Source organism: Leptonotus elevatus, chromosome 4 (assembly GCF_054856555.1).
Source record: "Leptonotus elevatus isolate MCC_2025b chromosome 4, RoL_Lele_1.0, whole genome shotgun sequence".
Classification (NCBI taxonomy): Eukaryota; Metazoa; Chordata; class Actinopteri; order Syngnathiformes; family Syngnathidae; genus Leptonotus; species Leptonotus elevatus.
Window position 1 is genome coordinate 25,928,572 of NC_141242.1, and position 14,305 is coordinate 25,942,876.

The following is a 14,305-nucleotide window of genomic DNA, read 5'->3' on the forward strand; positions in this document are numbered from 1 at the left end:
AGTTAGTGCTCCAAGGACTCAGCAGGATTAACAATGCCTTTGTTCTGTGTGTGCACAGTGAAGAAGGCAGCGCAGTAGGCTGGAACGTTTGCTGTGGTATCAGCAAGCAGCTGTTGCATGAATGACAAAGTCAAGGGCTGGTGATAGGAACATGGGAAAATCTTGGAGGAGATGGAGGTGAAGAGACGGCGGCGGCAGCGGCGGCAGCGGCGGCAGCGGCGGCAGCGGCGGCAGCGGCGGCAGCTGAGCCTTAACGCGCGTGCGAGACAAAAAGTGGCAAACACAAAAGGACAGCGCTTTGCTTTCAACACACTCCAATAATATTTAGCCGCTTTGTCCAGCTCATTGGTTGGATTGTTCAATGGCGGCGTTCGAGACTGTTAGTGGGGTTCAAAAGACCCGGAGAGGAATGTGAGGGGAGGAAGGGTGTAGGAATGAAGTGGGGGGGTTAGAAGAAAGGTAAATGAATACCAGACGCTTTGGTTCTTGTTTAAAGTAAAGGTTTAGCCATATCTAGCAGGCCATATTGTTCCAGCGCCCATACGGGCAGCGTACAGCCGTCGTTAATCGACCTTGATTGGATGACTTAATGGACTAAAGGTTTGGAACTTGTTATGCATTAATTCATTGATTTCTCACTTACAACCATCTCCAAACATTTCCAAGCCTTTAAGCTTTATTTTCATATCAATTGTTAATGTGTTTCTAATTCCGACCAACTGGATATTTTTAGTTGTTCTTTTTTTTATGTGAATATATCAGCTTAAGGTTGCTGAACACCACACTGACCTCATCTGACTTTTCATTTATTTTGACATTTTCTTCATATCTATTGTTGCACAATTTCAATATAGGGATAGTCGGTTATGACGCATTGGGCCTTGTAGTTTATTATGGTGCAAAAAAATAGGTCCAGGCAATTTATTTTTGTTTTTAAATATTTTTGTTTTAAAAAAATATTTAAAAAACATTGTAAATAAAGAAGCTGTGTTCCAAATCAACCACATTTATTTCCATTTCCACTGCAAGGACCCTGAAACATTTGATTATAATAGAGTCTTCCTTTTTAGCGTTACGTCTTGAAACTGCTGTGTCCTTGAATCGTATCGCACCAAATGTATCACGTTAGGTATCGAATCGTCATTCAATAGGAGATATGCATCAGATATAAATTTGTTTAAATCGGTTTGACGTTGCTGATGATTTTTTGTTTCTTTGAATTGAATTCACCCTGGATAGTTTAGGCTTTGGAGATCTTTTACATATTGTTGCATGTTCATAAACGTGTCAAATTGAATCGTAAATCCCAGTGAATTGAATGGTTGCATTTTGAAATGGTGACATCCTTGAATTGTATTGTGCCCCAAAATATATTAGGGGGTGTGCATCTCTTGTTGGGGCACAATACAATTCAAGGATGTCACCATCATATATATATGTTCCATATATATATATATATATATATATATATATATATATATATATATATATATGCGAGTCACAGGGTTGTGCTTCAATACGCTATGTTGTTTGGTCAACAGAGAGTTGTTCTTTATTGTGTGTTTCAATTACTGAATTCAAATAGAATGAAACCGCTCACACACCTGACATTCCAACTGAACGAATGAACAAATCAGTGCTCAAAAACAATTACATGAAATAAATGGTGTCAACTTGGCCAGCAGCTAGCAGACGTTATGGCCACAGGTTGGATACCTTTCAGACATGGTGTCACTCTTGCATAAAATGAGTTTGATGCCTGTTAGCCTCTCTGAAAGGTTGCTGTCCCATATAAAATTCCTCCCCCCCCCCAGGCATCACGCAGTCAACACAATCAACATCTCCACATTCGCTCCCTCTTGTTTTATTTTTGCCTTCAGCTGTTGAGATATGGGATGTCTCAAAGAATTTGGGAGGATGTGTTTTTGTGAAGAATTTCTGAGGGAGTCTGAGGGAAGTCTGCAGTCAGGGCGCTCAATGCCAAAGCTGCATTATTCGAACCGCAGCCGCGTGCAGGGAAAAGGCGGCCGAAGAACAGGCGATTGAGAAAAGTTGCCAAATTTCATCACATGGCAAGGAAACATTGTTGGAGATGAAAGAGAACAAATAATATTATCAGGCCAAAGTATTTAGGGAAGGATATCCTATCTGCTCAGTGTCAGGTTGATGTGTCACTGGCTTGATATGCGAGTTATTTGGCACGACTGTACAATTGTGGAGCTTTCACATGATTCCTAAACGCAAATTCACTATTGTCAGATTGGAGTCCTTTTCTAATTGATACTATAATGTAATGTAATGTAATGTCTAATGTCTAAATCTCACTTGGAAATGTTGAATTTGAGAAGTGTGCTTTTCCTGTTATGCTTACGCTCTTGTTGTTTTTCACTTGTTTTTCTTGATGCATGTGAACTTCTTTTTGTTGTTGTTTGGCTGCCACATCTGCACTTGTTCAACCGTACAGCAGTACGTGTGAGCTACAATGGGGAAATGTGACAAACAAATGATTTGGGGGGATGTTGTGATTACAGCTCATAATTATAGTACCTGCAGGGTGGGTGAATGTTTTATCTTCTATCATGATAACATGCTCCTTGTATGAGTTTTTCACTGATGAACTAAGGAGAGGTGTTTTTTCCCCCTTGTGCATTAATGTTGCTGCTTAATTAAAGAAATAAAGACAAATTCTGAATACAAATTTGTAATACATATTCCTGATGAAAGATTTTCTGCTGTTGTTATTATTATTATTATTATTATTATTATTATCGTTATTATTATTATTATTATTATTAATTTGCTCATGTTCTAATCTAGCTACTACATCCACATTTATTTTGATTCCATTGCAAATACATTTTCCATGTATGTAGAATCCACACCAAATGTATATCAAACAAATTAAACATCTGCAAAATTAAGAAATAAGCACATTTGAATTTTAAGATTTAAAAGTTTTGTTTTATTGGTCCCATTTTGCCACTAATTAATTGTGATTTATTTGAGGCTAAGATGGTTCAGCAATCATTCAGTAAACATTTATAACAAAAAAAAAGTTTCATAATGAAATATAATTACTTTTTAAATATCCAGAGAATGAAGAATGATTTGAAAACATCCAAGATTGAACTATTTAATAAAAGAAGTAAACTCGATCCAGGTAAGACCTTCAATAAATCCTATTTATTCCATCAAATGCACATATATTGATATTTTCTTTGCAAGCTCAATGCAACATTATACTCCAGAAAATTGTTTGTTTTTTTGTTTCATGTAAATTCTTCATGCAATTTGCAGAGTTTGAAATTAAATAAAAATGTGAATGGTAAACCCCTGCATGTCAGTCAGGTATGCTGTCTCCTCCATGCAGACTTGTCTGTGGCTATTTTCTTTGCACATACCTCAACTGATCTTATCTATGCAAACGAGTTTGGCTACAGTTCGGGAAACACCTTCTCACAAATAAACGGACAAAAGATAAGAAAAGAAAAGGGAAATAATTTTCACATCTGTTTGTTCTGTAGTGGCCACCAAGTCCTCCTTTGGTCATTTTTTCCCATCACTGATGAAAGCTTACATTTATTGTAGCATTTATGTCAACCCCCCTCTTCTTCTTTTTTTAGCAAGTGCAAATAATCTAAAAAGTTTTTGTTCATTCATTTCACTTGAAATCTTGGGGGGGCAGAAACATTAGTGGTTTTATAAATGACAAATTCTCAGACGTGAGCTGTTATCATCTCTCGTGTTTGTCTCGGTTGTGCTCTGTGAATTCCGAATCCAATTCTCGTCTCACTCGCAGCATTTTTCTCATCATTTCTTCTGGTCCCGATTGTCATGTCGACCAAAAAAGAAAAAAGAACAATCATCATCCACAGGACCTGCATGCAGGGATTTTAAAGTGCGGTGATGATGACTCACTTCACTTTAATACCACGTCATTCTATTTTTTTTATGACAATATTTTTTCAGGTTATGGTTTATTTTCCTTTAATTAACCTACTTAAAAACTTTGAAGCACACAAGCTCTTATTGTCCGACTTTTCGTAGCGTGCGGCGCACTTCTACACTTGAGTTTCATTTTTAATTGAGTGTTTGGCTCCTAGTAAAAAGCGCGCCTGCAAATGCCAGAAAGTCTTGTCGTGACTTTGCCAAAATATCTTACAGCTTTATTCTGATATGCTGAGTGAACGCTTCCGCCTGTGATGTTCATGCCTTGCGGTGTTCCGCCGTGGAACTGCACAATAGGAGGGGGGGAACGTGCCCAGGCATGTGTGTGATTCAACCACGTGGTCCTTGCATGACATTCACAAACTCACATATGGAAAAATATACAACAAATGTTTGAAGGTATTTCTTCAAGTCAGTTTGCTCCTGGTCGCGCTTTTGGAGGCATGATCCGACATGGCAAGGTATGCATATAAGCAAATATGGGGCGCCAATTCTCCAATTTGCATGTGAAGAGATGACTATCGGTGTGCAAACAGCCGCAGGTGTGACCCATGCAGGTGAAGGAAAGGACGCTAGGACAGTTTGGAGCACCTGCTTCCGTATAACAGCGCGCCTCTTTATCGCTCTTTTCGCCCACATTTGATTTTTTTCCCTTTATCATTTCATGCTCTTTTAATTGCATCAATTGAGTTTTTGTGCGTATATGTTTGACACGTGAGCACTGATCTGCGACCAGCCGAAGTTGTGTTCCCTTTCATGCAATTACATATTTAGCTGTTCCACTTATTGATGTGTTTTTGCATCCAAGCGGAGGCAGAGCAAGAGGAGGAAGGTAAGAGGAAGTCTGCCCAGTAACAATCGCCCAGCCTGGTCGAGCTCTGAGGAACTATTGGCTCTATGCAAATTGATACACGCGGAGGGAGGAGGAAACTACTTTAGACTGAAGACGAGGGGGGGCTTTAAAGAGACATTTCCCCTTGCTTTTTTTTCCGTCCCAAGAGTGCCATGCAGCCTATAGGAGCTTGATGCAGAAGACCATGGGAGGACTTTACAGTCTTCCCCTGATGCACTGCGGCCTTCATTCACAGCTCACAGCTTTGAAGTCGTCCGAGAAGAATGGGGGATATGGGAGAGGATTAACATATTTACCCATGCAGATTCGCATCTCTTTAGGCTCCGTCTCTCTCTATATATATTAAACTATCTGTTCAATAAACACAACTCTCAGCTTCCTATCTAACGCTTGTTTACTTGTTCATATCGTATTTCGGCAGAGCAGGGAAAAGTTGTTTAATAGTGCACCTAGTGTTGCCATGCTCTGGAAAAGCACATGGCCATCCCCTTTGTTCACCGGAATCACTGTAAAAAGTCATCCACGCAGCAGCTTATAAAAAAAAAAAAAGAGTTATTATGACTTTATGTATAGGCTATACCAGGTAATTATAAAGTAGCCTACTTTTCATCAAAATACAAACTTAAAACAAAATGATGCCGTTTTTAAACACTTTTATGAAGATCAACGCTCGCAGAGATCATCATGCCCCATTATTCGCCATTTGCCGGTAAAATGGTGCCTAAGTGAACTTGGAGGCATATAAGCGGCGCGTGCACGCATGGCAGACAAGAAGAAGAAAGCAAGCGAGAGAGCGAGCGAGCGAGCCATGTGTGTGCTGCTCAGAGCTAATGAAGTGAATTGCGTCAGTTGCGCACGCCCGCAGCGCAGGGTTGAAATGCGCCTGACGCAAGTCGAGACGCACTGAGGGGACACACAGGAAAAAGTTCTCCACAACGAGGCAGGACGACGTCGAGGAGCCCCTGCAGTCTCGCCTCTCTTTTTTATGTCTCCTCGACACTTTCCCTTCCACCGCGGTGTGTTTTTGCTCTCCGACACACTTCGCACACAGTGATCCTGCTTCTTCTTCTTCTTTTTTGTCTTTTTGTTGTTGTTGTTGTGACTTGTAAAGCCAAACGCCATGGAGCTGCTCTGCCTGGAAATGGACACCAATATACGGGCTCGTCCCGATCCCAACCTCCTTTGTGATGACCGAGTCCTCCAGAGCTTGTTGACCATAGAGGAGAGGTTTCTACCTCAATATTCGTATTTTAAAGGGGTGCAGAGAGACATTCAGCCCTTTATGAGAAGGATGGTCGCCACTTGGATGTTGGAGGTAGAAACGCCACACAAAGCTTGTTGTGTCCTTTTAAAATGCTCCCCGTGCTTTCGGTGCTGCTTTTACTTGCAACGTTGACCGACTCAACTTTCCATTTGTGGCTACTTTTGTGCATTTTTAGGCAAATGTGTGCTTTTGATGAGCTTTTCAGCGTTTTAAAGTCCGCTCGCGTCGCTCGTCTTTCCACTGCGTTCGCCTCCCATACATAACGATTGCAATTGTTTGCCTCCCGGGTGTCTTGTGCTGTGTGTGGCGGTTGTTACGAATATTTTTAAATGATTTTATTCAAGATAGTCAGACTATTTCCATGCACACGTATGCACTCGCCGAGCACCGCGCTAGTCGATTCGCCATGTTGTTTTTTTTTTTTTTTTTTTTTACAGGAGCGCTTGTGCTTTTTAAGAGGACTTTACAATGTCATAAAAACAATAACAGCACTTAAAATCCATCAGCTTTGGCACAGAGCAAGCTTATTTGTCCCCCGATGGGAGAATTTATGTGTTTTAACGCTGCAAACCTTTGGGGTATCTGTTTGAAATGGAGGAAGGGCGAGGGCCTTATGCGCCTTTGCTATAACCCCTTCGCGATGCCTCACGCAGGAATTATGTTCAAAAGTCGATCAAAATTGATGTAGTTCTCGATAACAACGAACTTCAAACATAGCAGAGGCTCTCCGCTTTATTTTCATGTAAATATGATGAAGTTCCGACCTACTGGATATTTTTAATTAATTTTTCAATATATATATCGGCTCGTGGTGTCACACGCCACCCCAGCCTCTTGCGACTTGCTTTTTATTTTGACATTTTATTCATATTCATCCTCGGACAATTTGGATAGGAATAGTCGGGTATGATGTGTAAGGCGTTGCAGTTTATTATGGTGCAAAAGAAATGCATCCGGACAATTTATTTGTATTTTTAAATATTTTTTGAAAAACATGACGAATGAACAAAAAAAGTGTTTCCGCGTGCTGCGCTACAAGCGGGGTGTTTTCTGGCTCGGCTCGATTGTGACTTGAATTCATTTCTTAGTGAATGAACTGCAGGAATGTGACTGTATGGACGTGTTTCACACCTAATTCGTGCTTTGTGTAATCATCACTTCGATTAAATGTGATGTTGCAACAGATCAGGACCGAGCGCAAATTCTTGGCTGGTCACCAACTTTGGAGTGTCATCGCATTTGTATGTGCCTTTTTTTGTGTTATTGAAACCTTATTTATGCTTTTCAAGTGCTTGGGAATAAAAGTAGATGTCACTGAACGTCGCTGTATATTGTATTTATTGTAGTGCCTCTATCTCTCTCGCTCTCTCTCTGTTTAGGTTTGTGAGGAGCAGAAGTGCGAGGAAGAAGTTTTTCCCCTGGCCATGAACTACTTAGACCGATTTTTAGCAGTGGTCCCCACCAAAAAGTGTAACCTGCAGCTGCTGGGAGCAGTTTGCATGTTTCTTGCATCCAAATTGAAAGAGACTCGTCCATTAACTGCAGAGAAGCTTTGTATCTACACAGATAACTCCATCAGACCACAAGAGCTGCTGGTAAGCAACCTTAAAATGTTATCAACATTTAACCCCCCCCCCCTTTTTTTTTGTTGTATTTTCAATTATACCCCCGCCCCACCACCACCCAAAAAAAATGGGTTTTTTTTTTGTCCAGGGTGCAATTGAGTCTGTGTTTTAATGAAACACAAGAGCCACACACGTGAATTGTTCCACGGGACGGGGGCTCCTTACTGCACAGAGCCCTCTGGCTGGGCTTTAAAGTCTGTCTAATGGTCTCCATCGCCATCTAGCGGCAAATATTTGCATGTGCAGAGCAACGAGGTCATCTTGAATGGCAGCCAAACTTCTGACTCTGTTCCTGTCAGAGTGGGAGAGAGACACAGAGACATCCAAGTTTGCCTTTTACAGTTCAGCCTTCATCCAAAAATAAACCGCAGACGCACACGCACGATGCCATGTTATGTCACTCTCGTTGGATTGTGCGTTGTGGCTGTTGCGCTCGTGCATGGGTCCGGTAGAACGATTGTTTGTTTGCGAGGGGCTGCCTTCACCTGCGCAAAGCAATTACTTAGGCGCAGTCTCACATCAGATAACGAAGACCTGCAGCGCTACATAAACATTCCTCGGTAAACAACGGGCAATCCCACCCCTGTTGTGAAAGAGGCCTCATTTTATAAGTCAGATGAAGCGGCAGGCGGCTCTCATTTCCATTCTCGTACCTATATGGTCAGCACGTGAAAGAGGTGCTCTCCATCAAGCAGCATGCCTGACTTGTAACTTTTGAGGCCCTCTGCTGTTTGTTTCCTGATGCGACCTCTCAGTGTTTCTGTATAAGGCAACATTTTGGCTGTCAAGCAGATACAGGAAACAGAGATCAGCTGCTCAGTGCATGTGATCGCTGCTTCTTCTTCTTTTTTTTCCTTTTTTTTTTTGTGGTCCTCATCTTTGGTAAGAATTTCTTGTAAATTGAACCACAATGTTAGAAAGAAGGTGTGACCAGAGGAAGGCAGTAGCAGAAGGAAGTGGGGGCCGACCTGCCACTCAGCATTCAGCTCTGCTATGTTGCAAGCTTTTATTTATCACAGATGCACTTGTGGAATAAGCAGCACAAATTGTAGTTTTAAAATTCCAAGGTTGAATTTTTGGGAGTTGATTTTAACTCCTGAAGTGTCATTTCAGTTTAATGGTGTATAGTAGGCGTTATTTTACAGAGTTGATTGCCTAAGTGTTAGATTCACTCTGCAGAGACGTAATTCATCTCTGCAGTGGCACCTGCACATCTCCAATTTGACAGAGATAAGTCAGTGCCATTTTCCTCCTCCTCGCTTATGACTGGGAAATGCTGACAGTGAAACAAAAAGAGTTTGGGCACATGAAATAATTTTCAATCACGGCAACAACTGGAGTGTGAAAGTTTGTTTTTACAACTTTGGCCGTGTTAATTTAAAGGGGACGTCAACCCGAAAACGTTATTATTATTATTATTATTATTATTTTTTTTTTTACAATAATATGTTCTATGCAGCCCCACTAGTCTAAATATGGTATTCTGGTTAATATTGCGTTAGTGGAATATGAGTTAAGCAGCAAAACCCAACTGTTTTTATCCACCTCAGAGGGCGGCCATTTGGCCACTTGCTGTCGACTGAAGAGGACATCAATGTTGCTCAGGTCTCAAGTAAAAAACAATTACAGTACAGCTTCAGAAAACAGGTGAGCTCTGATTGGTTGTTGCCTGATCCCTGAGCAATATTAATGTCATCTTCAGTCGATAGCAAATGACAAAATGGCCGCCTCCTGAGATGGATTTAAAATGGCTGTATTTGGCTGCATAGCTCATATTCCGCAAATGTAATATTAGTCAGAATGTCATGTTTAGACTAGTGAAGTCACATATATAACATATTATTGTCAAGAAATGTTTATGGTTGACTTCCATTTTAACACATTCATTAGTCAATATGGACATTTCTAGTATTAATGAAAGTAACTTGTCTTGAGGGTTAAAAAAGAGGTAGTGCAATATTTTAACGCTACACACCGGTGCCGTGTAAAATCGACACTGACCAATGTTAACTAGTGTAAAATTTCAACTATCATCAGGATTGTTTTAACTCCATCTTAGGGTATAGACAACTTTGAAATGTTTATTTAAACTCTGTAGGTGTTGAATTAACATTGCTGATTTTGCTGTGAGGGCTTTTAAATGCATGAAAATCATCTTATTGCATCACGTTGCCATTTTTGACTTAATTTAAAAACATCACATGTCTGACATGGTCAGTTAAAAAAGCAAACAAACAAACAAACATACAAAGGGTCAGCGGCAGCCATGTTGGATGATCTCATGACCGAGGCCATGCGGTCTCTCTGAAGGAGAAAATGAGCGGCATCCGTGGTCGCAGTCACAAGGCAGTAGTCCGGAACCAAACCACAAAATGTTTTCCTAAATTAGTCACCAACTCTTCAGTTAATCACCTCCTGCTCTCGGAAGTGAAAGTAACAATATACCCAAAGACGGGAGAACACCACACCTAGTGTCATGTCCCATCACATGCTCAATGTAGTGCCACAGCATACGTCTTGAGTGATGATGAGGAATTTACGCATATGAATTGTCGGCCTGTTTGGCACTGGACAATGGCGGATCTTCCAAATGACTTTTAATGGTTTATGTGGGAGGAAATCCATTTACATTCCTTTCAAGTTCTGAATTCAGATTCAATGCGGATTCTTCCCCTGCGCTCCCACACAGCCGAACCTCTGCTGGGCCTCTTTCGGAAAGTCCCAGATGCCAGACAGACGAACGGGGAGGGAGCACACAGTTGGGAGGTCACCTGAGCTGGTGACACTGTTTATGTTGCTCTGTGTCAGGCTAGACCAAAAAAACACAAAAAAGACATAGATGAGTTTTTTTTAAATATGAAAACAATTGGTGAGTTTAGGAAGGCAAAATACTGTGCAGTTACAGTATCTTTTTGATTGTTTTCATCAAAAGTAGTCATTTATCAAATGTAATTCTAGGAAAGATAGACAGAATTACTCGGATTGTTCTGATTGGGCCACTTGTTGCAAGGCAGAATTCACATGTCATGCTCACACGGATGTTTGAATGGCAACCAAGTGTTAAAAAGGAAGTCAACCCAAACAATTTACATTACAATAAAATGTTCTATTCAGCACCCACTAGTCTAAACTTGACACTGTGGTGAATATTGTGTTTGTGGTAGATGAGTTAAGCAGCAAAATCCATCCGCTTTTATCCATCTCAGAGGGCGGCCATTTTGTCACTTGCGGTCGACAGAAAATGACATCACAAGACTTTTTTGTCATTACATAACATGTAACCTGATCCATTCCCATCTGGCATTTACATGCTCCAATACGTTAATCAGATAAGCCGTGGGACGCGATATAAACATCACCTGACTTATCAAGACGGAGTTATTTAGCACAGTAGCTGTGATAGTTTTCACACTTTTACTCAAGTATACCTTGCTTTAAAACAGTTCTTCCGTCGCTGAAGAGCTCTTGGTATGCTGCCGCCATTTTAAAGTGCATACATGATGACGTCATGACACATGCCTGGCTATTCCACTTAAACTGTTCACATGACGCTCATTGGGATTGGCAAAAGGAATAACCACCCCTGTAAATCCGTAAATCCAGATTCAGCCTGTTTTGATTGAGGTGTTACTATGGAGCATTTTCATTCCGTTTGGTCATTGGGATTCATTCTAATCGGAATACATGGCTTTGTGTAAACCTGGCTGCAGTTCCTCAGGTAACAACTAATCACAACTCAGCTTCAGAAAACAGGTGAGCCGTGATTGGTCATTACCTGAACAACTGTGATGTCATTTCCAGTCGACTGTGGCAAATGTCCGCCTCTGAGATGGATAAAAACAAATTAATTTTGCTGCTTAACTCGTATTCCACCAAGGCAATATGAATCAGAATACCGTGTTGAGGCGAGTGGAGGCGAATTAAGAGTATTATTGCGGAAAAGGAAAAAAGGAAGTCAGATGAAACTATAATTAAAATGCTGCAAAAGGTTTTTGCAATTGCATCACCACTTTGTAAAAGAAAGAGAATTACATAATGTGAAAACCCAAATTGGACCTGCTGGGGAAACTAGCATAATGTTCCTGCGATACGTGAAAACGTCTCCTCAGCATTTGATTTTCTTTTTGTGTCCTCATCATCCGTTACGATGTATCCTTGACCTCAGGAATGGGAACTGGTGGTGTTGGGCAAGTTGAAGTGGAACCTGGCAGCCGTGACGCCCAACGACTTCATCGAGCACATAGTGAGGAGGCTGCCGCTGCCGGAGGATAAACTGACTCTCATTCGCAAACATGTCCAGACGTTCATCGCCCTCTGTGCCACAGGTAGGCCACCACCAAGTGCAGATGCTTGCTCATGGATAGCCAACTACATCATCGTTGATGCAGCGTTTCCCCACTTGATTGCGCTTGAAGTAAAGGTCCGATACCAATACCCGGTATTGAATTTATCGGATTAATCAATGAGAGAAGTAGACCAATGTAGGGGGGTTTTCAGGGTCAAACCCATTATTATTAGTCAAGGACAACACTAATTAACCGTTATTTGGAGCCGATATTCTTTTTCAGTAAATGTTCATTGAACAACTTTTCAGATTTGCAAATATTGACTTTGCAAATCTTTTTTTATTTCTTAAAATCTTAAGACAACGGACATCTTTGTTTTAAAATTCTAAGAAATAATTCAGTTCTCAGGGTATTTTTTTTCTTCACAAAATAATTTAAACATTAAACTTTCAGCACAGTTCGGCAGATAGCGAACAGTCTCTCAAAAAGAAGTCCTGTGATGCTGGTTTCAAGCTGTTTATTAAACTCCAATTGAGGATAATTAGACACACAAAAAGAGAATTTGACATAGTAAGCACTCAAATGCAAAACACATTTCACTTAGCTTATCTCCCGAAGGCAGTTAGCACGAGGCTAATGCACAGTGAAAAACGTCAACCCGCTAATGCTAATTAGCACGCTATTTGCGGCACTTTCTATTTCCACAAAAACACCGCAGGAATATACACAGACAAGCATCCCAACAATACTTATAGGCATATATATACTCTTCCTACGCTACAAAAAAAACAACACTCGCATCGACTGGCATTCATGATTATGAATTGCTTCTTCTACTCTATGTAACTACAAGCGCAGACACACACTTCCCCCAGTGGTCAAACTGTGCAAAACATAAACAGTGCTTGAAACTAAGGCACGCACAAACAGGGGCAATACACGTATCTTTGTTTTACTTTCACACAAAACCAAATGGTGTAGGAAGTTCTCAGGGTCAGCAGCATCTCTTATAAAGTTAACTAAAAATGTAAATAAATAATAACACAGTCTTCTATCAGCCGTTAGATTTTTTCAAAGTGTCCGTTACCGATTTTTGTCAAAATTCCAAATATTGGCGCCAATCGATATATCAGTCCATCCCTAATAAATGAATCAGGAAAAAAAAGTTGAAATGTTCATTCCTTTTTTCAAAAACAGAACATTATTCAACTTGACAGTGCACAAACATAAATTAATCATGTTTGAGTTACTAGTTTGGTCATTAAGGAATTAATGAAAATTAATGAAAAATTAATTGTTTTGTGTAAAATCTATAATAAAGAAATGTGAGTGTTAATGGTGAACGATAGTGGTGAGCAAAAAGGAAAGCCATCTGACTCTTGTGTCATGACAGTATGTCAGCGATAGTAGCTCTTCTCAAGCCAACATTGTGAAAGTCTCAGCATGCACTTTGTCCGTAATGGCCACATTGAGGGAGTGGAAGTGAATTTACGAGGCCAGTCCTCCTGACATTGCGTCTTCCGAGAGAGCCTTTCGGCAGATAGTGGCGGATTAGCAACAGACCATTTATTTATGTACGCGCTCGGCAAACACGGAGCAACGAGGGCAAGACGCAGAAAGCGAAGAGTGCGAGTGAGTCAACAATTGGACGCGCTGACGATATCTGGGAATTGGAAACCCGTTTCGCTCGCCGTTCCCAGACGTAAATCTTGCCTTATCTGCTGCGAATCTTCTCGAGCTCTCGGGGGGATTTACATTTGCAAGACAGTTGACAACAGGTCACTTGTGCGTGGCCTTCCCGTTGCCGCGAAAAGAAAACGGGCATCAAACCGCAGCGCTATGTTTTCAAGAGAACAAGAAGTGGAGAAGAAGGCCTCTCCCTCCTAATAGCTCCTCGCGTTTGATGAAACAGTTCCGTTCAGGCCACTCGGCGGGTTTTTGTCAGGTGGCGTAGGCTGGCTCTGTATTAATTAATAACACTGGCTGGTCCATTGAGGACTATGCAAATGGAAGGGGGGCTCAGCTCAAGACTGCGAGAGGCGAGACAAAAGACCGGGCCCTTACGTTTCATATGCAGAGCCGTGTGAGGGTCGGCGCGGCGGGGCCACTTGATAGGAAACGCCGGCCGTTCCCTCAGGCAGCCCGCCGGCCGGATAATAGCCCGCAAACAAGCTCATTAAGGGAGATTATCAACCTCCGTTCCTACACACGCACACCGCAGCTTCCTCGCCTATTCTTATTCAATTGGCCTAAAGTGGCAGAATAGACGGACGGGGTGCACGGGGCAGACAGATGCACCCCAAACTGTCAGCTTCGTTTTCAGGCCATA

At 41.3% G+C, this 14,305-nt stretch overlaps 1 protein-coding gene across 1 annotated transcript in view; it reads left to right on the forward strand.

Moving 5' to 3' along the window:
- Positions 1-5,666: 5,666 nt before the first annotated feature.
- ccnd2a (cyclin D2, a) overlaps positions 5,667-14,305 on the forward strand; it is a 24,582-nt gene continuing 15,943 nt past the window's right edge. The window contains exons 1-3 of the mRNA XM_086074306.1: positions 5,667-6,116; positions 7,445-7,660; positions 11,856-12,015. Of these exons, the coding sequence (XP_085930432.1) occupies positions 5,922-6,116; positions 7,445-7,660; positions 11,856-12,015 (571 nt within the window). The 5' untranslated portion in view covers positions 5,667-5,921. The remainder of the gene's footprint in view (positions 6,117-7,444; positions 7,661-11,855; positions 12,016-14,305) is intronic.